At 41.4% G+C, this 26161-nt stretch overlaps 3 protein-coding genes and 1 long non-coding RNA gene across 4 annotated transcripts; 3 read left to right on the top strand and 1 right to left on the bottom strand.

Moving 5' to 3' along the window:
* Positions 1-732: 732 nt before the first annotated feature.
* Positions 733-11889, top strand: azin1b (antizyme inhibitor 1b). Its single transcript, XM_012836089.3, has 12 exons — positions 733-934; positions 2872-3009; positions 3812-3981; positions 4358-4531; positions 4673-4845; positions 5343-5471; positions 5897-5978; positions 6620-6694; positions 6820-6985; positions 7229-7344; positions 10332-10549; positions 10675-11889. Exons 3-12 carry the CDS (start codon positions 3880-3882, stop codon positions 10748-10750), a joined length of 1311 nt encoding a protein of 436 aa, XP_012691543.1. The 5' UTR covers positions 733-934; positions 2872-3009; positions 3812-3879; the 3' UTR covers positions 10751-11889.
* On the bottom strand, positions 10939-23804 carry LOC116224906. Its single transcript, XR_004165789.1, has 3 exons — positions 23792-23804; positions 19031-19037; positions 10939-11016 (listed from the first exon to the last, which is right to left on the bottom strand). It is a non-coding gene; the product is annotated as an uncharacterized LOC116224906 (long non-coding RNA).
* rrm2b (ribonucleotide reductase M2 b) lies at positions 12210-16139 on the top strand. Its single transcript, XM_012836052.3, has 9 exons — positions 12210-12374; positions 12896-13063; positions 13210-13326; positions 13968-14101; positions 14418-14512; positions 14861-14994; positions 15097-15201; positions 15305-15418; positions 15793-16139. The coding sequence occupies exons 1-9, from the start codon at positions 12324-12326 to the stop codon at positions 15943-15945; spliced, it is 1071 nt and encodes a 356-aa protein (XP_012691506.1). The 5' UTR covers positions 12210-12323; the 3' UTR covers positions 15946-16139.
* Positions 17901-25909, top strand: mtdha (metadherin a). The gene is made up of 12 exons (XM_012836090.3): positions 17901-18292; positions 19016-19114; positions 19664-19751; positions 20583-20744; positions 21184-21231; positions 21380-21550; positions 21952-22008; positions 22096-22173; positions 22698-22816; positions 23163-23279; positions 23731-23818; positions 24222-25909. Exons 1-12 carry the CDS (start codon positions 17918-17920, stop codon positions 24287-24289), a joined length of 1470 nt encoding a protein of 489 aa, XP_012691544.2. The 5' UTR covers positions 17901-17917; the 3' UTR covers positions 24290-25909.
* Positions 25910-26161: the final 252 nt, after the last annotated feature.

Consider the following 26161-nt stretch of genomic DNA (forward strand, 5'->3'; position numbering starts at 1 on the left):
TACAACACATGGAGACGTAATCCGGTTTTAAAATCAATGGCGTGTTTGAGGTTGAGGTGGACACCAAGCACATACAAACAGTACTTTCAAATGGGGCAAAGCGCTGGATTGGAGATTGCTGGCTGAAGTTCCACAGTTGTTGTGACTGCTATGAGATCAGACATCATGTTGTATTCTGAGTGTGAGCATGAGGTTGTTGGGTATAATTACTTGCATGTGACAGTGAGAGGTTCAGCCACTGTGGGAAATCCCCAACAAATAGCACAAGGAATTTAACATCTTTTCATGTGTATAACTAAAATATGAGAAACGGTATGTGTCTCTGTCAGTAGCACTGATTAAAACAGAATTATGATAGCCTACCACAGTTTAGTGTATGCCTGTTTTGCTATTTCATTATTTGGCATTTGAGTATGCTATCTCTTTGAGTGAGTTGAGTGATTCATTCTGATAATGGATTTAATTCTTGATATTTTGAAAGACTAGAATAGCCTAGGCCTGAACTAAACCTGAAAATCAACGAAAATGAAACAGACTTTTTGTTCACCAGATCTTCCTGACCACTGAATGACAAAAATGGGAATATATATAATAAATACGTAAAATTTCCACAATCATTATAGGTTGAACATTTCATCAAACACAGCAGCTGGTAAACATAGCACGGTCGACGGAAATACATATTTGGTAAACCTGGGTGCATCCTGTTGCACGGCTTTACTGGAAGGTTACGCCTCCTTTACTCGTGGTCTAGCTCATTCTTCTTTCGACTCCGCTACTGACAGCTCGTCCGTACATTTCCTACGTTGTTGGCATCAAGCCTTATGGCACTAATGGCCCATTTTCTTTCTTATAGCTGTGGTCCCACTACTCTTTAAAAATTCCGCCGAAAAAGAGAAGACGATTTTCCAGAACATTGTGGCCGTTATCTCACGTAAGTACCGTTCAAGGATCTCATCTTGAGTTTCGTCCATGTAAGTGGAGGTTGCTGGAGGGAACGTTTCTTACAACATGGCGGACAGAATTACATGAGTTAGCTTAAGGTAGTGATGGTAAGCGTTGGGGGTGTTACGACAGGCTACGATTTGTTTGTGTATCATTTATTGCATAATATTGAAATTATGAATCGAAATGATACCGTTTTGTTGTTTTAATGGTAGGGCCATTATTATTTAACTTATATCGTTTGTTATAAACAGTCTTGATGATTTAGCGAGCAAGCTGTTAGCTAGGTAGTTAGCAGCAGTAGCTTAGCCTATGAATGGGCCTCCGAATCGAATTTCTTGTCGATTCAGTGTGGCAAATCCTGGTTACTTGCGTTGAGTTAGTGGGAAACGACTTGAAAATGCAGGTAGCGGCTAATCTTGGGTTCTTATTTTTGATTTTGGTATTCGGAATAAACATCGCCTATTCGGAATGATCATAACAGTCGTCCATTCATTGTAACTCATTTGTAATGGCGATCTGACATTAACTATCTGGAGTTGTAATGCCCCATGAGGGTATTTCTTCTAATGAGCATGTGTTAACCTATTTGTCAAAATTATAACATGGCGTTAGTGTTGATAAAGAAATTAATTTTCAAAACACCTGGGTTCTCTAGCGGTCTTGATTTATTAGGCTAGTATGTGAATGTTTTGTAGCACATGAATGTCCTTGACTTGTATTTAATGGTATCTTGACTTATTGGTTTAAAGTTAAAAGTAACATAGGTCTAAATGTTTGCCTCAGTCACTGACACTGAATGATCAGGACCATCCCTGACCATTAATCTTTAAACTGCAGTTCACAAAGTTACTGAACTTATTGATTTGTGGCGCAGTAAATTTAGACCAGACTATGCCCTCGTTCATAATGGGCACACGGTGTATATTTAGTAGAAATGTGCCATTCACAGTTTTTCTCAGAGTTAAAAATATCAAAACAAATGCTTTTGCACAATCATGCAAAAGACTATGTACACTCGTCTGTTGGTTTGGTCTTACCCCCCAAAACATCTAGGTATCTATTTATTGTGTAAGTCATAATAATGATAACTGCTTAAACCTATTTACATGTCATGTGTCAACCATGCTTCATCGGTTTTCAGTGACATGGTATTTTTGGAATGTTTGCTAAAATACATGTCATTCAAACCTTGATTGTTTACATGTGAATGATGAGGATGGATTCAGTTTGTTCAAAGGCAAAAAAGCCAAGAGGTGTCTGTCCCACTCTTTCTCCACAAGTTGTTTTGGTGGCCACTGTCCAGTCTCTCAAGTACTTTTCTGCTTTCTTCACCAATGACGTGGAGCCTTGTTGAATTGACGTTTTTGTCAGTGACATGAATAGAGTTTAACTAGAAAATAATATTCAGTTAGTGGGAGGCATGCTATAATCTGGTATGGTGCTAAATTACTGTGAGTGAGAAGACATACATTCAAATGTAAATTTGGAAATAAGGATTACACTTTTAGGATGTGAATTTATATCAACGTGACTGAGTGTTTTGACTGTCTTATGCACTGACTTGAAATAATGATTTACTTTTAAACATTGACATAATTATTTACTTTTGAGGGAGTTACCGGCTTTTGCAGATAATCCATTGTGTAGTGCTGTTTGTAAGAATTGTTCGAGAAATGTATTCACTTTACCAAAGTGACTGAGACAAACTGTAAACTCTTTAGTGAAGCAGTGTTCCTCATTATAAGCACTGGTCATCAGAGTATTTCAAACATGACCAGGACACTTTGTATGCACAGCCTTCTTCTTCTCTCTGTCCCAGATGATCGCTTTAATGACTCCAGTATGGATAGAGGGGCTGCCAATAGCTCCTTGGTTTACTCATTGCTTGGCCAAAGTGCTGAAATTATGTTTTCCTTTCAACAGGGCTCCATACACTCTGTGTATAGGCGCTACCCAGAAGGCCTAGGGGAGGTCCTCCACCGCGAGCAGTTCGACTTCAACGCCGAGCCACCTTGGGATCCTAGCTGATAGCGGGAGAGGGCCATCTCCCAACTTGTCCATGTATGTGGCCTTCTCTAATCATGGAACAAGAGTCAATAAAGCCTTTAGATCACTGTGGTGTACTTGCTTAAAGTGCACCACATAAAGTGACGTGCTGCCATGGGTGTACAAGAGCACAATGCAAACTAATTCCATCAATCACTCTTTTGTGAGCTGCTGCCACTGGGATTAATTCTGATTGGGGCAAAATAAACAGGCCCGCCTCCAAGCGGTGCCCCCAAAGCCCATGTTTTGATAGAGGCCTTAGAGGGGCGAGGGTTGTCATCATAGTGGTCATGTGATCTCCAGTCCAAGTCCGTAACTCCAGCTCTGTCTGTCAGCTTTGCCTTGACACGCCAGGTCTCACCGTGCAAACCCATGACAGCGACACGATACGCTTCCATCACTTTGAGTGGGCGTGTTGTAGCGTGTGGAAATAGCATTTTCAAACTGTCAGAGACGACACCAAACAATCTGATTGGCCACTGCCGGGAAAATCGCTCCTCATTTGCATAGGATTCAACATTTACCAACTTTTATCGGTCGCGTCGCCCAAAACGATGGTCTACGTCACAATGGATTGGCTCCCGTTGAAATGCATGGGATTAGAATATCGCGTCGCTCGTAACGGTGTCATGGGTTTGCACCGTCACTCTTAGATGCATCCGTTTGAAAGCGTGCTGTGAAATGAGAAATTGAGTTGTTCAGACCCATTATATATGGTGGATTACCTTTTTAATCAAACAACATGTAATCTTATGTCATGTAAAGCGAGATTGGTGAGCTCTTTGTTGTAACATGTTTTTGCCCTTCTCTTGCGCAGTTTGTTGCATACCCAGCAGGCTCGGTAAACTCCCTTTATGATCGTTGGATTTGCGGAATACGGTTGAGATGAAAGATTTTACAGATGAACCAAACTACACCATTGAACTACTGGAGGGACGAACGACCCTTGAGGACGTCATCGATAACCACATTTATGAACAAGCTTTGGTGAGTGGACATCACGTGCATACACATACATACACGTGCATACACATACATACACATGCACACACATACATACACATGCACAAGCATTATGTAGAACTAATCCATCAGACCTCTGCACAGTGCGGTATCTGATTTGAGTTTATCATGCTGTCTTACTGGGGACATGCTACATTCCTCTAGATTGGGTTTTTTAGTCAGTTGAGTTCACTGCTTTCACTGACCTGGCAGAACACCCAGTGCCAAAGTCACATGCAGTTCTCAGTGCTGAAACGTACTTTCAGTGCATTTGTATCAGCTTCGTATGAGAATCATTGGTGAGAAGACCACAGGCCGAACCTAACTCTCCTCCTTGTGTGATGGGTCGTGTGGCCTGCAGGTTGAAAAGAATGCATTTGTTGTGGCCGACCTTGGGGCCCTGATGCGTCAGCACGTGCTCTGGCGGAACAGCATGCCCCAGGTCCGACCCTTTTACCCGGTCAGATGCAACAGCAGCCCTGCTGTCATCGAGGTCCTGGCTGCACTCGGAGTCGGCTTTGTCTGTGCAAACAAGGTGAGCTTCACGCATTCGATTAGCTGTGCTGGACACATTGCCAGGGGTGAAGTGTTGAGCTTCTTGTTGGCCCTGTAGGAAGTGAAACGGCTTGTGCTTGTGCTTGACTGAGAGGTGTGCTGTTTCTCTCTCTCCCCTCAGGCGGAGGCCACTCTAGTGCTGAACAGTGATGTCGCCCCTGAGAACATCATCCTCTCCGGCGCATGCAAACAACTGGCTTACCTCAAATACGCCGCCAAGAACGGAATCAGTTACCTAGTGTGTGACAGCGAGACTGAATTGTGCAAGATAACCCGCGCTCACCCCAATGCCAAGTACGTCTGACCAGTTCCTGCCGGAGTGTTTACAAATGGAACAGTGCTTTTGTCTTGTTTGACACCTATTCACTTTCAGCTCTTCGTTGAAAACATATTTGGAAAGCAAGAACAATATTTTCTGTATACAGTACCAGTCAAAAGTTTGGACACACCTTCTCATTTTTTGAGAAGTGTTTTCTTTACTTTTATTATTTTCTACATGGTAGATAACACTTTTTTTGTTTAGTACATCATTCCATATATGTTCTTTCGTAGTTTAAATGTCTTCAGTATTAATCTACAATGTAGAAAATAATAAAAGTAAAGAAAACACTTCTCCAAAAAATTAAAGGTGTGTCCAAACTTTTGACTGGTACTGTATCTGTGATTTAGTTATGTCTGCTGCACTTTGCAAAAAAGAAAAAAAAAGCATGTCTGCCAGATGGAATGTAAAAATGATTTGTGATTGAATTGGTTATTGCAGTTGTATAACAGGGCTTGTGTTTGGCTTTCAGGCTGCTGCTGCAGGTCTCCACGGAGCCCCACGCTGAAGAGGCCAGCATGTCCTTTGGCTGCTCCTTGAAGAGCTGCAGGCACCTGCTAGAGATGGCCAAAGAGCTGGGCGTGCAGGTGGTAGGAGTCACGTAAGTCACGTCCATTTATCTTGGTTGGAAATGTGTCCTAATTTTGCTCTTCAGTGGTTTGTGCCGATTTACAGTTATGTGCCCTTAATCACTCCCAAATGCTATATATGTAGTTTGACAAGAAGGACACAGAGGGCGTATAGATTTGGCACTTTGATGATTTATAAATCTAGTATGGATTTGAGAGGGTAAGCTGTACTTGTTGTAATATAGTATGCAAGTCATGTTGGGGTGTTGCATAATACCTGTGGCTGCTGACAGTCAACAGAGTAGTTGACAGAGTATGACAGAGAAGATTAATGATCAGTGAACTCTTACTCCCACAGAATTTAGAGATTTAGACTCCCTTGACTTGGCTTCTATTTTGAGCTGTAGTAATAACCATAACTGAATAATAATCAAAGTCTTTCTTTTTTTTCTTGCAGATTTCAGGTACCAGCCTCTTGCAAGGACCCCGAGGCATACACCCATGCCCTATCGGATGCCCGCTGTGTGTTTGACATGGGGGTGAGTGTACACATTGAATGGAACCTATAGTGAGTCTATATTGAGCATCTTATGCGAACATGTTAGAGTTGTATCTGGATGAATGAATGTGGTGGTTGTTGCAGCAGAACTGTAATTGACGTACTCCACTCCCTGTGTGCGTAAGTGTCCCAGAAATTCTCTTGTGGCAGTTGGACCTTAGGCTATGTTCACGTAACGTCATTTTTGAAGCTATCAGCATCTGTTTTTCAGTTAAAAAAAGTTCATCTGAGGGGAAAAACACCCTACGTCAAGCCCTTTTTTTGACCTCTGACCAATCACAAGCGGAGTAGTGTGACCTGTTGTTTCCCGTAATAGCCACTATAAAAAGGAGAGAACTATATGACATGACCATTAAACTGTATCACCAATATTCATATGTGGAGTAAAACTGGATGGGTCGTGAGTTTCTGGTTAGTGTTTGTGTTTAGTAAAGTGGCTAATAAAACTAGCGTGCTACCTAATGTGAACTCTAGATTAGCATTAGTTGTCAGGGTAACAAAATCAACTACATTTCAAAACAGGAATTGTTTCTACATGAAGAAGCGCCTGACCAGCGTTATTTAATTGAAACAAATGTTACGCGTGAACACAGCCTTACTCTTTATTGTGTTGTCTTGCAGGAGGAGCTCGGCTTCAACATGAGTATTCTAGATGTAGGTGGTGGGTTCAGTGGCTCTGAAACCCAGCTGGAACAGGTACTTAACACTTCCACCACATTATCCAAGAGCCTCTTTTTTTCAGACTGCGCCATGGAAATGTCCCCACAGGTCTTTGCTGTTCTTTCACAGTTCTTCCTCTAACTTCCTTTGTCTCCATCCAGGTCCATGCTGCTATGAAACCCTTGCTTGAAGCTTATTTCCCCCCCATGTCTGGAGTGAGTGTCATCGCAGAACCTGGAAGCTTCTATGTGTCCTCCACGTTCACCCTGGCTGTCAATGTCATTGGCAAAGAAGTGGTGGCAAGAGACCTCCAAGACCAGCTCCAGGGTGAGTGGAGCCCACCGTCTGGTCAAAAATCTGCATGGCTGAGACAGTTGTCAGATGTGTTCTTGGTTGGCTCAAAAGCCTAAGGTTACCCGGTTGCCTAAGGTTTCCCGATTACCTAAGTTCCTCTACCCGTTAGACTGACAACACCAGGGGTGGGGATTTTTACAACCCTTTTGTTGCCATTGCAATTCCCTTTCATGTTCTGCATAAAAACATAATGTTGTTATGATCCTTTTCACACAGACAAGTTGACCCCCAATGATGAGCCGGAATTCCTGTACTACATGAGCGAGGGCGTTTACGGATCATTCGTGGGCAAGTTACTGGGAGGCACCGTCCCGCTCCCCTCAGTGCACAAGGTGAGCTCCGCTCATTGGAAAACGCCAAGATGTGGGAAATCACTGAAGGCAGCCGTAGCCGTAGTTGTTATGTTGCCTCAGAATGAATTGATAATTCGTGCTGTAGATCATCTTTATCCATATCTGAGACCAATTGAAGGGTTGAGAAAACATCTTCACTTATCTGCAGATGTAGACACATGACTATGGTGCTGCATGTAGCTTAGTTACAGTAGCGGATGTAGACACATGACTATGGTGCTGCACGTAGCTTAGTTACAGTAGCGGATGGAGACACATGACTGGTGCTGCATGTAGCTTAGTTACAGTAGCGGATGTAAACACATGACTATGGTGCTGCATGTAGCTTAGTTACAGTAGCGGTGGAGACACATGACTATGGGGCTGCATGTAGCTTAGATACAGTAGCGGATGTAGGCACGTGATTCTCATGATCTTTCATTCAAAATATTCACAAAAAGCGAACCTTTAATTGAAGTAACATAATTGAAAGAAACATTAAATTTCTTATCATGAAACAAATATTTTCCTCCTGTGCCACAATTATTGGCACCCGCCATTTAATATTTTGTGCAATATTTAAGATAACAGTTCTTAAGATAAGAGTCTTCTCCTATAATGCGTGATGAGGTTGGTGAACACATGGCACAGGATCTGAGACCATTCCTCCATACAGTATCGCTCTGAATCCTTCAGATTCCGAGGTTGACGCTTGTGGACTCCTCTTCAGTTCATCCCACAGATTTTGTACGGGGTTTAGGTCAGGGGACTATGATGGCCATGGCAAAACCTTTATTCGGTGAACCATTTTTGTGTAGATTTTGAGGTGTGCTTCGGATCATTGTCCTGCTGGAAGGTCCAACCACGGCCCATTTTAAGCTTCCTGGCAGAGGCTGTTAGGTTTTCATTTAATATCTGTTGGTATTTCATGGAGTCCATGATACCATGTAACCTAACAAGATGTCCAGGGCCTTTGGAAGAAAAACAGCCCCACAACATCAAAGATCCGCCATCATACTTTACAGTGGGTATGAGGTGCTTTTCTATATGGCTATCTTTCTGTCTACGCCAAACCCACCTTTTTGATGTTTGTTGCCAAAAAGCTCTACTTTGGTCTCATCTGACCATATAACCTGGTCCCATTGAAAGTCCCAGTAACATTTGTTAAAATGTAGGCGTTTTAGTTTGTTGTTGATTGACAGCAGAGGCTTTTTTCTGGCAACCCTCCCAAACAACTTGTGGTGATGTAGGTGGCGTCTGATGGTAGTTTTGGAGACTTTCTGACCCCAAGACTCAACTTGCCTCTGCAATTCTCCAGCTGTGATCCTTGGAGATTCTTTTGCCAGTCGAACCATCCTCCTCACGGTGCGTGGGGTCAATGTACACACACGTCCTCTTCCAGGCTGATTCTTAACATCTCCTGTCGCTTTAAACTTCTTAATTATTGCCACGATAGTGGAAATGGGTATTTTCAACTGTTTAGAGATTTTCTTATATCCATTTCCTGATATGTGCAGCTCAACAACTTTCCGTCCGTCCGATCCTAGTCGTCGCTACACGATCCTAGCCGCGCATGCGTCAAAACGACAGATCATGTAAGATTGCCAGTTTCAATCATAGACATACATATCTATATATGTCTATGGTTTCAATCATGGAAGACAGCGAAGACAGCCAGTTTTACCGAAACATGACCGTTTACTTAAAAACGAGAGAGATGGTGTCACTATGGACTAAAAATGAGGTGGAGGATCACACTGTCTATCCCCAGTTACATTTTGAGGGGTACGTACGTTGTACAGCACAACAGCAGTAAAATGAAGACTGCTCAAATAGTCTGAGCCAATTAGCTTAAAAAGGGTGAAGGGTATAAATATTACATTAAATATACCCACATTATGCGTTAAGACAAGCCCCATATGTTGAGGTTGAGCATTATGCTATAAACCGTTTACAACATTATTAAATATTACGTTAAATAAACCCACATTATGCGTTAAGACAAGCCCCATATGTTGACGTTGAGCCTTATGCTGTAAACCGTTTACAACATTATTAAATATTACGTTAAATAAACCCAAATTATGCGTTAAGACAAGCCGCATATGTTGATGATGAGCCTTATGCTGTAAACCGTTTGTGTCTGAGCATGCGCGACTAGTATCGGGTAGTGACAGTCACTGTGTTCTTGGGTCTTTCCCATAGTGATGAATGACTAAGGGAATTTGGCCTGCGTCACCTCATATTTATACCCTAGTGAAACAGGAAGTCATGGTTGACCACTTAAGAGTTCCTAATCAAACAGGTGAACTTAGAAATGTAAAACATGACTGGAAATATATTTCAGTTAGATTTATTTAATGTCAACATTTTTTTTTTTTTTTTTACAATTTTACTTCAATGAAAAGGTAAGATTTTTGTGAGTATTTTGAGTGAAAGACCAAGAGGATAAACAGCAAAGAAATGTATTTTTTAGTCTGTCGAGCTTGCCTTGGGACATCTGAGGTGACCGCTTATTGAGTTGTTTATGTGTGTACAGTCTTGTGTTTTCTGTATATGTTGCCAGTTTCAAAGGTTTCTGTAAAGTCGGTATCATAGAGTTGCGTGGTTAGTCAAAAGAGCTCTTTATAATTTATAACACAAGCTATTGCTAATGCTATATCATGTGGGAAAATTTGTTCTATCTTAGCCTGCTTTGTTATTTCCAAAGATATTGATATTGAAAACTGTAACCTGTATTCCTAAGCACGTACAGAGTAGGCTTATCAAACATGTCCGGACAGGATTGAAAAAATCAAACAAATCAAATGGGGAAATGTATTTTTATAATGTGGAGTCTTAGAAGCCAAAATATTACAGAAATCACAACTCGCAACAAATGTATTTTGTGGCATTGCCGTGTTTTAGACAATGCATGTAGTCTATATGTACATGCTTTCCGCTGCTCCTCTGGGTCCTGACTCTCATTCTTGTGTCTTCTGGTGTAGACATCCATGGCATCTGAGGAGCTGCTGTTCTCCAGCAGCCTGTGGGGGCCGACGTGTGACACACTGGACCAGGTGGTGGAGCGCTGCCTGCTGCCTGAGCTGCTGGTCGGGGATTGGCTCATCTTCAGCAACATGGCCTCCCTCAGCTACGGGGAGCCCACTACCCTCAGCAACCCTGACAAGCCCACCGTATACTACACAATCGCTACAGCAGACTGGTATGTGTGTGTTTGGATGGCCCAGTCAACAAGCTGCTTAATGATTTTGTTTATTTATTATAATTTTTGGGTGGCTGTGAAGTGCTTTTGCTAATGAAAAATTCCTTTTTACATATGTGTGGCAGGTACGACATGCAGGAGGCCGGCATCCCCATCGAATCCACCATGAAGAACTTCTCATTGGTCCAATATGACATGTAACTCTGCCCAGGCCAAGCCACCTTAATTTAAACGTGACATTTGCCAGGTCCTCCTACCCATGAGCGGCCAAAAGATTGGTCTTTCAACATTCCAGCTGTGGGTGGAGCTAAATCAAAGTGGTGTCACTGGGAACAGAAATGATTCGGCGTGCATACCTCAATTCTCAATGTTCAAAAGATGTTCTGACTTTTTTTTGCCCCTGCGAAAAAGGAAGGAATACTGGAAGCCCCAACATTCTTTGACTACATATGCAACAAAATGGACGACTTTGGAGATGGCATGCTCACTCTTGGGCTTTTTTCCTAATCAAATACAGTTTACATAAATGTTTGATTAATTTAATTTTATTATATATATATTGATTACCTGTTGGCAGTCTTGTAAATCAGTTGTCTGTTCAACACGAGGCAGTTTTATCTGTATTAAGAATCTAATGTGATTTCGAAAGAATTAGAATCATGAATTAACAACTACGTGCTGTGGCCATGTGTGTCAGGAGAGACCATGAACCATGATTTTATGACCTTGTCCATTGTCGGAAGATCACTTTTCCCTGGGTTTGTAGAATAATGGAGAGGGGAAGGGTGCAGATCAAGGCTCAACTGCCAAATTCATTCTCAAATGTGTTGTCTACCTGCAGTGTCTCATTCAACAGTATTTCCCAAGGTAGCACTCCTTGGTTTAGTGTGCTGTGATTGCCATGGTGACCTCATAAACGCTCACACTACATGAGTGTGTTCACGGTAGTTGAAGATGTTCCTACTGGTACAATGTAAACATCAGGCTGTTCCTCAAGTCCATTGTATGGAGGCTTAAGATTGTAATTGTTTGGAGAAATATTGGCTGAAAACACTCATTTATTTGTCTAACCACAGATTTAAGGTACTTCCACCAATCAACCAACAGGTTTAACAGTTTCAAGCCTTTATCACTGTTAGGTTTGCATCTCTGTTAGTCCTGTGCAGTTCAAAGCCTAGTCAACATAACTCCATCCACTCCATTTTTTTAACCGCACCCTTTGGTTGAAAAGGTAATGTAAATTAATTTTGGCACTAATGGACCATAGCCTGTTTTTGACTGTAAAATTGTGCTTGTTAATGTAATGAAAGTGATTAATTTAATACATCTCCAAGACTGAACACCTTCCTGTGTCTTTTTTTATTTTGATATAACTTAATGTACAGTAATGTTCTAGACTGATATGCTACGGACAGTTTAAGATGTCATACCATGACTAGGTTACACTTTAAAGAAACGGTAGGATTGACATTCAAAGCAGTGATTGTATTTTTAAAACTGATTACAACATTTTAAAAAAATCTTACGAAGATTATGATCTTGTAAGAAAAAAAAAGCCTTTTTTAAATGTAAGTTCTAAGACTGAAGGATTTCTGTATGAGTCTCAAACCCTTTTTAAAAGGCCAATCAGGCTGTTCTGCCGAATGCGCACCGCTTACTTTTGCCGAAGGAGGGCGCTCCTCGTTGGATGTGTTTGTGTAATCATGGCTAACCGCAGTTGAGAGGAGCGTCACAAAGAAGCAGCTTTAGCTAGCCTGGGTGGTGCAAACGCACCATGGAATACACGAATATTATGAGCGACCAGACGGATATTCAACAATATAAGGTAATGTTTGATATATTCCATCCGACTGGAGGCTCGGGGAGACTGCAGATTTCTGTTAACGGTCAGTGAGTTGGCTTGTGTAACCCCAATTTGACAAAGAAACCAATGTAGTAAGTTCAATGTTACTGGAACGTTAAATAATGACCTCGATGGTTCCTTTTGATGTTGTTCAGGAAGCTGGGAGCAATTTGCTTTATGACAAGTAAGCAAGTAACCCTGAACAGTACTACTAACGACACAGATGATCGAAAAAGAGACGACTTTGCATAATACGACGCTATATCAGCGAGGGGTGCAATGTGTCAATGACTCGGGCATTCCCTCAGTTTAATACCTGAGTAGTATGTATTACTGTTGATATTTTGCAGTTCAGTGGTCTTTGAGATTACCTTGTCAGGCCTAATGGCCCTTGTTTTGGTCGTATACAGAAACGTCATCAAGTGGCTGCGGCTCGTATGATCCTGTTGAGGAACTAGCTCACTAAATGGAAATAATGTCCTGTTTGTTTGTGTTGTTATCAGAACGGCCACACAGTCAAGGATATGAACAAAATGCCTCAGAACACAGACACCGAAGATGAACCACTATTGAAAGAAAATCCAAGACGGTTTGTCATTTTCCCTATCCAGTACCCTGACATCTGGAAGATGTACAAGCAGGCACAGGCATCATTCTGGACAGTGGAGGAAGTAAGATTTCAGTCAGTCTGTCGCCCACAGCCCACTGTATGAGTGAGCTCAAAAGTAGTGTTTTTAACAATGATGTCATTCCTTCATATGTTGATATGTGCTGCTAGTGTGATGTATGTAATATGTTATGTCTTATGTGTTTGCAGGTAGATTTATCCAAGGATCTGTCACATTGGGAAAATCTGAAGCCCGATGAGAAGCACTTCATATCTCATGTGTTAGCTTTCTTTGCTGCAAGCGATGGCATCGTCAATGAGAACCTTGTGAGCCTTTTTTCTGAATTTCTCTTGTTTCATTACTGTTGGAGGTCCCTTTGTGTTTGCTGACAGGTTTCGTTCACTGTCTTTAATGAGATTGGCATAGTATACAAGTTAAAAGCCCACCACTAGTGCTATATAACCCTTTCCTGTGGTTTAACAGTGATGGCCACCTGGAGCTCTCCTGCCTGTAATGAATGGTAAATGGACTGCATTTATAGAGCACTCAAAGCGCTTTACAGGTTAATGCCTCGCACATCTATCCACTCACTCACCAAGGTGCTAACCTGCACTTCAGGAGCGGTTGGGGGTTCAGTGTCGTGCTCAAGGTCATTTTGACTCAAGGTCAGGAGGAGGCGGGACCAAAATAGCAACCTTCCCCTTTCAGAAGGATTCCTCTACCTCCTGAACCACTGTTGCCCCAATGACTTCTTTCTCTCACTTTTGTAGTACTATTATGGGTGTATCCACTATATCACACTGTGCATTGAGAAACATATCACTTCCTCCCTCTCCACTGTCCTATAAACTAGACTGTTTCCTTAAATACTCATAATAAATTCTTAGATATTTCTTGCATCCATTATTATTAGTAGTAGAAAGCTGGACAAGAGTGATAACCATGTCTTCTTCATCTGTCTTGACAGGTACAGAGGTTCAGTCAAGAAGTGCAGATCCCTGAGGCTCGCTCTTTCTACGGTTTCCAGATCCTCATTGAGAATGTGCACTCAGAGATGTATAGCATGCTCATCAACACATACATCCAGGATCTGAAGGAGAGGTAAGAGGACTCTAAACACAAACAAAAATCACATCAATATAGTGTATACATTATATACATACCTTCAGCCTTAATGTTGGGACATAGCATACCTATACCTGACAACTGAATCTCCCTGAATAATTCTGCATATCATTCTCATAAAGCCTGGGACTGTCTTGTGTCTAACAGGTCTAACAGGTGTCAGGTGTACGTAGTTTCAGTTAGTGTTGAAAACCACAGAGGAAAAGGTTGACATTTTTTTGGCATGATCTCACGTACCTACCAGAAATTCCCCTGAATTTCAGAATCTCCATGCGCTTCTCTCCTGATGCAGGGACCACTTATTCAACGCTGTCCAGACCATGCCTTGTGTGAGAAAGAAAGCAGATTGGGCTCTACAGTGGATTTCAGATATTAGGTCAACCTTCGGTGTGTAGTAAAAGTCACAAGAAATACTATCAGGTCTGATGTAATGCAATCCATGTACATTATCCTTATCCATTATATAAATTGTAACCCTAGAAAGTACATGTTTTCTTTAGTATTGTGTGTGCCATCTGGATTTACCAAGAAGTACAAATCGGTTACTATCGGGTTGACCTATTATATAATAAAAGCTGACCCAGTATAACTGTAAAACTTGAATTAAAACATTTTCACAACATATCAACCCCAAGAGACCTTGGCTGTGTCCAGCTTTTGTCCATCATAGTTCTGGCAGATAACGGTAACCTTTCACAGGGGTCATCATGTAAAGCTTTTTATTTCTTTTGGCAGGGGAGAGACTTGTGGCATTTGCAGCAGTGGAGGGCATCTTTTTCTCTGGGTCCTTTGCTGCCATCTACTGGCTGAAGAAGAGGGGTCTGATGCCTGGACTCTCCTATTCCAATGAGCTTATCAGTAGAGATGAAGTAAGGATGATGCATGTTGGAGAAAAACTTTGTATTTGTAAAGAACTTGTTATTGATAACAGGGAACCTGTCACTGATTTCTAAGGACCTGTTATTTCCCAGGGCCTGCACTGCAATTTTGCCTGCCTACTCTTCAGCCACCTGGTGAAGAAACCTTCAGAGGACAGAGTCAAAGACATCATTACCAAAGCTGTCAGCATAGAACAGGTGCGTGAGGTGTGCGTGTTGTGTGTTGGTAATGCTCAAGAAAGCAGTAGAAGTAAACGAAAAGTAAATGCTTCAAAAACTGAAGTATGCTTTACATATGTAGGAGTTCTTGACAGAGGCTTTGCCTGTGGATCTCATTGGGATGAACGGTAATCTGATGAAGCAGTACATTGAGTTTGTGGCTGACCGACTGCTTGTAGACCTGGGAGTTTGCAAAGTGAGTACCATTTTTTTTTTTTTTATATTTATATGACCCCTTATCATTTTTGCATTGTCATGCGTATTATTTATAACGTCAGGTTTGCATAGTTCATCTCAAATTGAATTGATGGTAAGTAGTATGATTCTGCAAACGCACGTGACGCACATGTCACTTTCAGAGGACCGCAAGTGAAAAGCACTTTAGAACTGGACAGTGTTTAGCGCTTACACTATGTAAACTTATATAGTTATAATGTAAATGTTTAAAATATTGCATTTAGGACATCTTGAGGTCTCACCTAAGTTTGCATACATATTAGAAGCACAATAAAGAAAAAAATCATCAAATGGGTTATGGCATTTGGTTAATGTATGTTTTCTGTACCAAAGGTATATCGGGCAGAAAATCCTTTTGACTTCATGGAATCAATCTCGTTGGAGGGGAAAACAAACTTTTTTGAGAAGCGGGTTGCTGAATACCAGAGATTTGGTGTGATGTCAAATGCGATGGACTGTGAGTTCACCCTAGATGCTGATTTTTAATGGTCCAGATGGTTATTTATTCTGTTTTTATTTTCAGTGTTTTATGATGGCATGTGTCATCATTTAAAGGTCAAAAAAATTAGGTCAAGGAATGTTTGCCATAAATATATTATACTGCGTGTGTGAGAGCGGGGAAATTGGGTTTATTCATGTGTGTTTTATATTAAACCTTACAGATCTTACCACTTCTTCGATTTTTCATTGTAGTACTGATTTTCTAATTAGCGAATGAGAGGTTTATTCTCTCCTGTTACTGTGAACACTTTATTCATACATATCAGCCATCATGTTCTCCAAATGTAGTTTTACAATGTGATTGACAAATTGCAGGCATGACTAAAATCCTGGCTGACCGGTCAATTCTTCCTATCTAAAATGTGTGTCAACTCTACCAGTTTACAGGTGTGTCATCTAAACATTTCAAACAACAGCTCATTTCACCACTTTTTATGCAACTAGTTTTAGTGTCATCTTCAAATACCTTGTGATGGTTCACGGTCATGTGAAAGAGAGACTTGTCGTTTCCTCGAGCTGCTCAGATGATGCATTATGTAGTTAAGAGGTCAGGGTCGGGCCACCAGAAGAATGGAAGAAATGGAGGAAAAGCTTTCACAGCACTACATTTCTAACCGTATCGCAAAAAGGCACTAGTTAGCATACTAGCAAGCTTTTATCTGCACCCGCTGTTCTGCTGTTGGCGTTTGCAGGCTTTCGCAAGCCTTTAGGTAGTTAACTCACCAGTTTTAGACCAAACGCAGCAGTAAGGAGGTTTTGATACAGAGTAAAATCAAACAACAGATCTGTCTTGTCTTGTCATCCAACTCCAGGACACATACCACTACAGACACATCACTTCCATAGAATATTGGTTATATTATTTGGTAGAATATTGAATATATATGAACTGTAGGGTTGTTAGACTTTCCCCAAAGATGAAAACATGGGAGGCCTCAGGTAGAGTGCAATAGTTGACAGTGTATTGCCTATCAGGGGAACAACCTAATCAGCAGGGTATGAGGAGATATCACCACAGTCCCCAAACCAGCAAAACCTCAGGGACTTACTAAGGCTGTGGACGTTTTGTCTAACTATTCAACAGTGGCTCTCAAAAATCTCTCTACACAACTCACTCGTGAGCCCTTTCATATCTCTCACCCCACTTCTCTCTACCCCATATATATACAGTATATCTCTAATTTCCTGATTATTTTTTACACAGCTTCCGATGCTTTGGAGCAGTAGGAGGACGTATTTTTGCATTCCAGTCCACTACATTTTGCTTGCTCTCATGGGTTTAACCTGACGCAAAATAGCTTCCAGTATAAACTTTCGATCTATATGCACTTACCTCCTTCTGCGAAAGCGGCAACCACATTCAACAAACAAGTGCTCAAGACGTAGGCTAGCAAGTTTGAATGTATGTTGAACACGGTATTGGATGCTCTCACGCTTTTTATTTATTGATGCTTAAAGATGAACGATACACTTTTCATTCTTCTCGTCTGTTTTTCGACTTGTTTGTAGTTTAGTCATACGGTTCTCAATTGCATCTAGAATGATTGTTTTAGGTGTATGTGGGGATTCGGGATTGGATAATCCGCCCTGTCTCACACACAACTTCGGAATGAAAACACTTCGGAAAATACTGATGCCTCTTCTACATAAGCCTCCAAATTGAAACATAAAAATTGTGATCCTGCCATCAAGACATCCATTCATGAAATTGTATATCATGGGAACATTGTGAATTGACATGGATGGATGCATATTTTATGTGTAGGCTATTGCACCTATTGTCATATAATGTTCATTAATTGGAAAGTATATGTAGGCCTATTCTGTATAGATGTTTTGTTAGAGATTCAATTCTATTTAGTCAACAAATTCACATGCTTTAAAAAATCTGGCATTGTTTTGATGAAACTGTCAAATGAAACCCCGCCCCCTTCTTACTCAGTTGTTGTCCTGCTGAATGCTGTTTGCCTGCCTGATTGTTGGAAAGATGGCAACGGACTGGCAAGGCCTAGCGTTGCAGCAAGCTGAACTCATTTCCAGTCGTGTACGGACAGTCCTATCCTTAGGTGTGAAGTTCCTCAAAACCGAGCTTGGAGTAGAACTAGACCTAAAGCCTGAGCTTTACCCGTCATGGATCATTCTCTCGACTGTATTCATCGGTCTGTTTGTGGTAGTCGCTCTTTCGTGGATAGCGGCCTGCAGCGGATTCTTCGTTGGAAGAAAGCGGAGACCTATCGTGAGTGAGAATAGCGATGTTGTGAAGGCCTCATTAACTAAGATGATCAAAACCGAGGAACCCAAAAAGAAGAACAAGAAAAAAATCATTGAGAAGGTATGCACTGAAATGTGGAGACCCCTTGCTCCATTCTACATGCAAACGTGATTACTGAATTGTTTTATTTGTAAATAATAAACAGTGTAACTTTAGTTAGCATAGATGGTTGTCCATACGTAAACGCTCCAGTATTCGTTATTAAAATTCATGCAATTCGAATGGGCCGCTAGTCTGACAGTTACTCAGTCATTGTTAGCATGTAGCTAACAGCTGGTTAGCATAGAGGTTCATCATCGTGTTTACTTAGCAAGCTAGCTCACATAGAAAATTGGTAGGTTGTACAAAGTAACGTTATTTTCAAATGCCTGTAGCTAACTGTATAGTAAAGGGCTTTCCAAAGACATGGCAAGTTGCTGGGTTTACTTAGTTTGCATGTTAACTGGCGGCCAAAAAAATCGTAATGTTGTATGGGAACAATACATTTGTTGGCTTGCTGGTCTGTCGAGAAGAAAGGTTTGTCAGCCCAGCCAATAGGACCATTCACCTCCACCAGGTTCGAGTTGTAATATAATTATTGACAGTATGTATTGATAGTGTATGTTGACAGAATATATTAATGGAAGATGTCAATTACATATGTGTACGACGTTGGATCCATAAGTTGATTTTACTTTTTTGTTTTTTAACCTGTAATGTAGATACTAGTGAGCTGATGCTGCACACGCGTCTTTAGATAGAATGTAAACTTAATTGACCTTTACTCAATTTCGTCAATATCAGAAACCTCAGGCGAACGGTCGGACTTCATCAGATCCACCCGAGGAACTCAAAGTCGCAGAAGACATCCCCAAGCTGCAAACTGAGAGTAAACTTGACAAGGTGAGTTACTCTCCATGGGAAATAATATCACTAAAGATGTTGCAACGAAGCTCTATTAAAACGATAACTCTGTGTTGTGAGACGGTTTTACCAAACGTGACAGAAGAACACAGTCGACATTATGAAAGGAATTTAGTGAGTTTACACTTTTTTCTGTTAGGCTTGCACGTGGGTTCAATATATGACTGGACACTGTTGGCAAATGACTGGACACAGTTGGCCAAGTGAAAGTAAAGTGATCAGGGAGAGCCAGGTGGCAGTTTCAGGTTGTCATCTGAATATGCTGATGAAGCATCTCAGTGTAGAACTTCCAAAAGTAGATCAGAAGCCCTTTGACTTTTAGCTCCGGATCATCCGGGTAGCTGTCGGGGTCATGGAGCTTAAGTTAAACATCCAATAGATACACTCTGACTACTTTTTGTGCAAATTGTGCCTTTGTTGTTGTTGTTGTTGTTGTTGTGTGGGGGTGTGTGTGTGTGTGTGAAACATGTAAAGAAAATAAATACTTGACCCTCTGACTTTATAATCATGCCTCCCCATGACATTTAGGTTAAGAAAAACAAAAAGAAAGCTAAACTTGAAGTGAAACCGACCCAGGCCCCTGTACCATCCGTGGAAGGCAAAGAGCGAGATGAAGGTGAGATATCAGCGTACATTTGGATTAACCCACTTTCCTTCAAATACACTATATGGAACAGCAAATGAATGTCTGCAACAGCCCTCACTTTTGGAGAATTGTTTGTTTTCATTACTTCCTTGGCAATCATTTCTGAACCTTCTGAGTTACGTAAGATAGGTACAGTCAGTGCAGCCGTTATTGTTACTAAGCTGTTATAACTGTTGAACTGATGTTTTCTCACAGGGTCATACAGTAAAACTGTTAATGAAGGGTTCATTCATTTTAAATAGTTAGACATAGTTTTTCCTTTTGGATGTATTTTGGTCAATGACGTAAGGATTTTCAATAAGCCGATTTTAAAATACAAAAAAAAATCTGAATTTCTAGTGTTCAAACATTAAGAATGTCATGTATTACATTTTTTAATTAAGTCATTTTAGTGTTTTTTCATGTAGATGAATTGGCCGTGGCCTTAAAAAATGTCATGTGGTTCGTCCACAGCCTTCGATTTTCATTTCCTGAAGGAAATACTAGTGCTTTCACATTTTTTTTAAACAAATGTAAAGTAAAAGATTGTAGAAGTTGAAAAGATAATCGATGCATGCACAGAGAGAGTGGAGAGTGGAGAGGGGAGAGAAAAGCAAAGCTGTGTGTAGAAGGTGAAAGACAAACATACAGATAAAGAAATAAAGACAGATAAGGAAAGTAGACAGATGAAGGGAAGGGAGGTTCCACAAACATCACTATAGTCACTATAAAAAAACACAGAAGAACTTTAAACCAATAATTCATTTGATAGGAGGGAAGAACGGTAGCCCTAATTCAGTCTGGTCTATCCTTGTCTATTAGGTGACTGGGAGAAGATGGTCAGTAACAAGGAGAGGCGACAGCAGCGCAAGAAAGAGAAAGGCCCAAACGATGAGAGTCCGGGAGCAGGGGACCGGAGGGTCCACCAGGGGGAGCCAGCACCATCTGCTCCTCCAGCCTCCTCAGGCTCCAGGAAGAACAGAGGTACACTACTGGGTGCACTCCAGGCAGGCTGTAGCCTTACCTGTCATCTGGCATTAGGACACTGTTCAGTAGGTGTTGATACTGTTGGCTTGTTTGTTTATTTTTTCCCTTCCACCTATTTATGAAACACTGTTTTTTGTTCCCTCTGGCTTAGCCTCTCTTACCAGTGTCCATTGATGATATCTACTTATGATGTGCACATGACTGCTTCATGACGCATGACATTCATTCATTTCATACAAACACTGTCCATACCTCACATAACAAAGAATCAAAAGAACAAAGACCAGCCATGTTGGACCACTTGCTGTCTTAAAGCATTATTGTAAGACGACACAAGTCCATTATTTGTGCTTCAATACATTTAGGCAAGCAAAGGAATGAAGGTGAAGATATACTGGTCCAATAGGTTCATCACAGTGTTTTCTTCTCATTGTAGATTCCACACATGCTAAGGCTGCTAAAGCGGACTCTGCTGTGGCCCAAGGTACAGTTGACACATTTGTTAACGTAGCGTTTCTTAGACAGATTAAGATTGGAAAGTTCCTGGCAAACTTTGTTAATTAACATCATGGGTGTATTTCCAGAAGAACTTTCTGAATGTATATGTCAGTTAACTGGGTGTCCTGCCACAGCTCCCAGCACCTGGACTGAGGTGCCGCCGGTGAACAGCGGAGGATGGACAGACCCCACCTTGAAACCTAGATCACCAGTGAACCAGGCCGACAGTGAGAAACGGTCATCCACGAGGAAGCCATCTGGGCACAGAAACTCTGAACCAGTGGGTGGGGCCCAGGAGACTGAAGGTAGGGATATAACCTCACTTCGTACATAGTGGAAAAATACTGATAAAGGCTTCCCCTTCTCAACTTAGGTGTTCAATTTCAACAAATGTACACACCTGGTATGCCATGGTAGACTCTGGTATATAACATCTCAAATCAACTCCATTTCAAAGTCAAGTCCCACATTTCTTCATTTGTCCCCCTAACTAAACCAGTAATCAATAATCTCCAAAAGCACAGATACACACACTACACTGCATTATTAATTTCATCATGAATGCATTATCACTATAATGTAATGCACTGATATTACGTTAAGGTCATATTGCGCCATTTTACAGTGCAGTGATGATTCTGAGTAGATCTGTCTTTAGTGGCTTGGCTATTGGAGAGTCTTAAAGGAATGGTTCTTCATGCAACAGGGTCTTGGATGAAGAGTGAACTCAACCCTGTAAACTTTGCGCCGGGACTGAACTCTGGTAAGCAGCTGCTGTCATATTAATATCACGTTGCTCTGATGACAGCTGTGAAAGGGGAAACCGTAAGACATTTCATATTGGCTGCAGGTGGTGAGCCAGTGTCCCAGCCAGCAGCGGACCTTCAGTGGAACAGTTCAGCCAATGCTGACGAGTGGTCCGGCTTCAGTGAGTCTCACAACTCTCTAAACATCCCATCGCACGTTGTTGCTTTCCAGTCAGTTGACCAGTGAATGGAAATGTTTTAACCTTACTGCATAATCATTTCGTTTTCACTGAAATGAATATAGCTGCTATGAAAATAGCAGCTTATTATGTCATAGCCTAAAGGACTATCACTTCCTCTTGTGCACCTTTGAGCTCACATGCCCACAGTGGCCCAAGTGTCTTAGGTTGCTGGCCCTTGCTATATTGTATTCACTTAATGCAGCAGCAGCGTCTGGAATAAGGTATAACATCATATGTTCTGCATGTGTACCAGGGTGACTAGCAGACTATGTATGAAAGAGCTTATTGCTCTTTAACTGTGTTTGTGTGTGCTGTGGCAGATGGCTCTTTAACTGTGTTTGTGTGTGCTGTGGCAGATGGCTCTTTAACTGTGTTTGTGTGTGCTGTGGCAGATTGCTCTTTAACTGTGTTTGTGTGTGCTGTGGCAGATTGCTCTTAAACTGTGTTTGTCTGTGCTGTGGCAGATGGCTTGGTTGCTGTGGATCCCAGCTCGGACTGGAACGCCCCGACAGAGTTGTGGGGAAATTATGAGGAGCCGGCAGTGGACACTTCTGCCCCTGCAGCAGCACTTGTCAGCCAGCAGGTGAGAACCACCTGCACCTCACAGTGTGTAGACATATTACTGTGGCACAGCAGTGAGAACCACCTCCACCTCACTGTGTGTAGACATATTACTGTAGCACAGCAGTGAGAACCACCTCCACCCCACAGTGTGTAGACATATTACTGTAGCACAGCAGTGAGAACCACCTCCACCTCACAGTGTGTAGACATATTACTGTAGCACAGCAGTGTCTTCTGGTCTCTTCATAGTGTAATCTATGTTGTTGTGACCCACCGGAATATTCTAACATACAATGTTGAAGTCATGTGTTAATATATTGGTGTAAAGTGTTCAGTAATGTGTATATAGTTTTGTATTCCTTTAGTCAATAGACTCAGATGATGACAAAGAGAAAGGTGATGGAGGAATGGGTGGAGCCACAAAATCCAAGAAGAAGAAGAAGAAGAAGAAGAGTCCAGAGGAGGGGGATGCTGCAGAGATGGTAAGAGGAAGCAGCTCATCTATACTGGGAGAACAGAACAGAACAGAACTGAACTGAACTGAAACAAGGGGGGTCAAGTGCACAGTACTGTTGGGGAACAATATTATTTATTTATCTTAGTCTAAAACCATTTTCATTTTGTATCAACAAAATCTACTTAGTGCACCTTTAAACTGCAGTGAAATGCATGAAATCTGAATGGGACATTTGTACAGTGCTGTGAGACAATTTAATTGTTTTGGCGCAATATAAAAAAAATTGAATTGAATTGAATTTTTTGAATGGAGCTGCGACCATGGCTTGCAAGAGTGATATCTAGAGACATCTGTCTGTAGCATAATACATTCACATATGAAATGAGACTGGCTGTCTGTCAGCAGCAGTTTGTTTTGATAAACCTCTGGTATTGATGTGATGTTTGTGCACATCACCATGTCACGTCTGTTTACAGGAGAGTGGGTCACCAAAACCACAGACATACTCAGCCATGGGGGAGTCAGGATCTGCCAAACAGAGCACACCTCCCCCAGGATATCAGAGTGAGTGACCAGACACACACACACACACACACACACACTGCCAAACAGAGTACACTTCCCCCAGGATATCAGAGTGAGTGACCAGACACACACACACACACGGACAGACACACACACACACACACACACACACACACACACACACACACACACACACACACACACACACACACACACACACACACACAGAGTACACCTCCCCAGGATATCAGAGTGAGTGACCAGACACACAGTGTGAGACAACACACACATTTACAAGACATATACACACATGTTATGTCTTGAATGAGTTACGCTGGTACCATGTTTTTATTATTTTGATTTAGTCGTATACTGTATATGTAAATACTATATATAATATATAATATTCTGTTTTTGTCTTTATTCATGATTTATTTGACAGAAAAAACAGACCAGCATCCAGAACCTCTGAAGCATGTGCATAAAAAGAAGGCCAGGAGAGAGACCTGATTGCAGGGCCTCGTCGTCATGCCGATGGCTGCCCTCATGCAATAATCACTCAGTGCAGAATTTAATACCAGAAATCACTGACTGTGCTCCTCAGAAATCCAAAAAAAAGCACATGGAAAAAAAACATGAAAAATGCTGAGTTGGATCAGTACACTAGACAAACGCTGCAAATCTGCTGCTCCAGTGAACTAAATCCTGACTGTGTGCACTGTAAGCCACACTGCAGAGAGGAACGCTTTAGAGCTAAATTGTCCTTTTTTTCCCCGCAGTGGGTGACAATACAAATCATTATTTTTATCTCTATTATAAGTACTTTTGAAAGCTGTGTCTTATAGGTAATGTGAAGCTTTTCCTGGAAACACAAAAGACATTTTAAAAGACACGCATACTTTGAATGTTTCTTTTTCTCTCATCTTTCCTGTGGTGTTTTGGTACTGGTGATTTGCACGCAGTAGTGTCGGTACCACAGACGTGTAGTAGTTGCTATGATATCCCCCCCTGGAGGAGCCTGATGCACTGCAGAGTGGACAGTAGGGACCACAGAGTCCCATGTTTGGACTGAACATGTGAGCTGAGGAGTTAAAGGGACAACCCAAGTATGACAGAGAATCTTACCTGCCACAGGGCTCCCTTTCAACACACTACATATGTTCTCCGTGTTTTTAAAAATGTGACGTTAGATTTGGCCTCCATTGTACATATGTGTGCATTTTCACAGTTTATCAAATGTTTGAATTTAGTAAAGAAATGCCATCCATGGTTCAGACCTGTGATCTGTTTGCTTTAGCTTTAGTTGTGTGTGTTTTCTGTGAAGCCGCTCCATGTCCGGTTCAAAGGGTTTTTCTCCTTTGACTCTTTGTGATTGCACTGTGCCATTGGCTGTACTGCACCCTGGGTGTTGTATTTTTTGTTGGCTTTATTGAGAAAAAAAAAGGTGAAATGTGAAGATTTTGCATTGGACTTGAGGTGTTGATGTAATATTAGAGGATTGCTTGACATATTTAGAGCAGCTCTAAAATCCATGTCTCTTGACACTTTTATCAGGTCTATTCTGTTGCCTTAACCTGTAGTTTTATAGTTCATTGAATCTTTGTTTGTTTGGTTGATTGTTTTGTATTTTTTGAACTGTACGAGTCCCCATAGCAGGCTATGGCCGCCCCATTGAGTCTTTAGTGGGATTTCTGTCAGAACAGCGCTAACTCTTGCATGACTTTGATATACCATCCAATATACCATTACATACAATGGTCAGCATTGAATCATTTTGCCTGTACACCATTCACTGTAAATATTATTTTATGAGTGACAAGGGTCCACAGAGCCTTCAAACCTCCAGCTTGAGCCAAATTGGATTGATGTCAGCTTTTGAGAATGTGCAGTTTTAAAGCAGTCATGTTTGAAGTCCCTTGGAGGTGTTCTGCCCTTGATCAGTTGGGGATCTCCGAGGTGCATTCAGGTCCTGCACAGAGGTGACACATGTTTGTGATGGCAGAAGATCACATGAGCTTATGTATCTGTTGATGCAGGCCTGCTGGTTTTATGGATTTGACACAACTACGTTTACTGAAGTTGATGCAATATTTCTATGTTGATTTGTTCAAATAAATTTGATCTACAAAACCACTCTCTGTTATTTCTATCAACAATCACTTTTAAGTTAGTTGCACTTTAGATAACTCTGATATTAAAAGTGTCATTTTGATATCGGCCTGTATAATTATTTCAAAACAGACCTCCCTCCTTGTCCACTACACAATATCTCTTGCTTTGGACCGCTTTCCCTTGTCATCTTTTATCTGGTAAACCTCATTAATTATGACCTCCTCTCATTCTAAACTGCACTGACCTTTATGATCATGGTTGAAACCTTGG

The sequence above is a fragment of the Clupea harengus genome, chromosome 19 (assembly GCF_900700415.2).
Source record: "Clupea harengus chromosome 19, Ch_v2.0.2, whole genome shotgun sequence".
Taxonomy (NCBI): Eukaryota; Metazoa; Chordata; class Actinopteri; order Clupeiformes; family Clupeidae; genus Clupea; species Clupea harengus.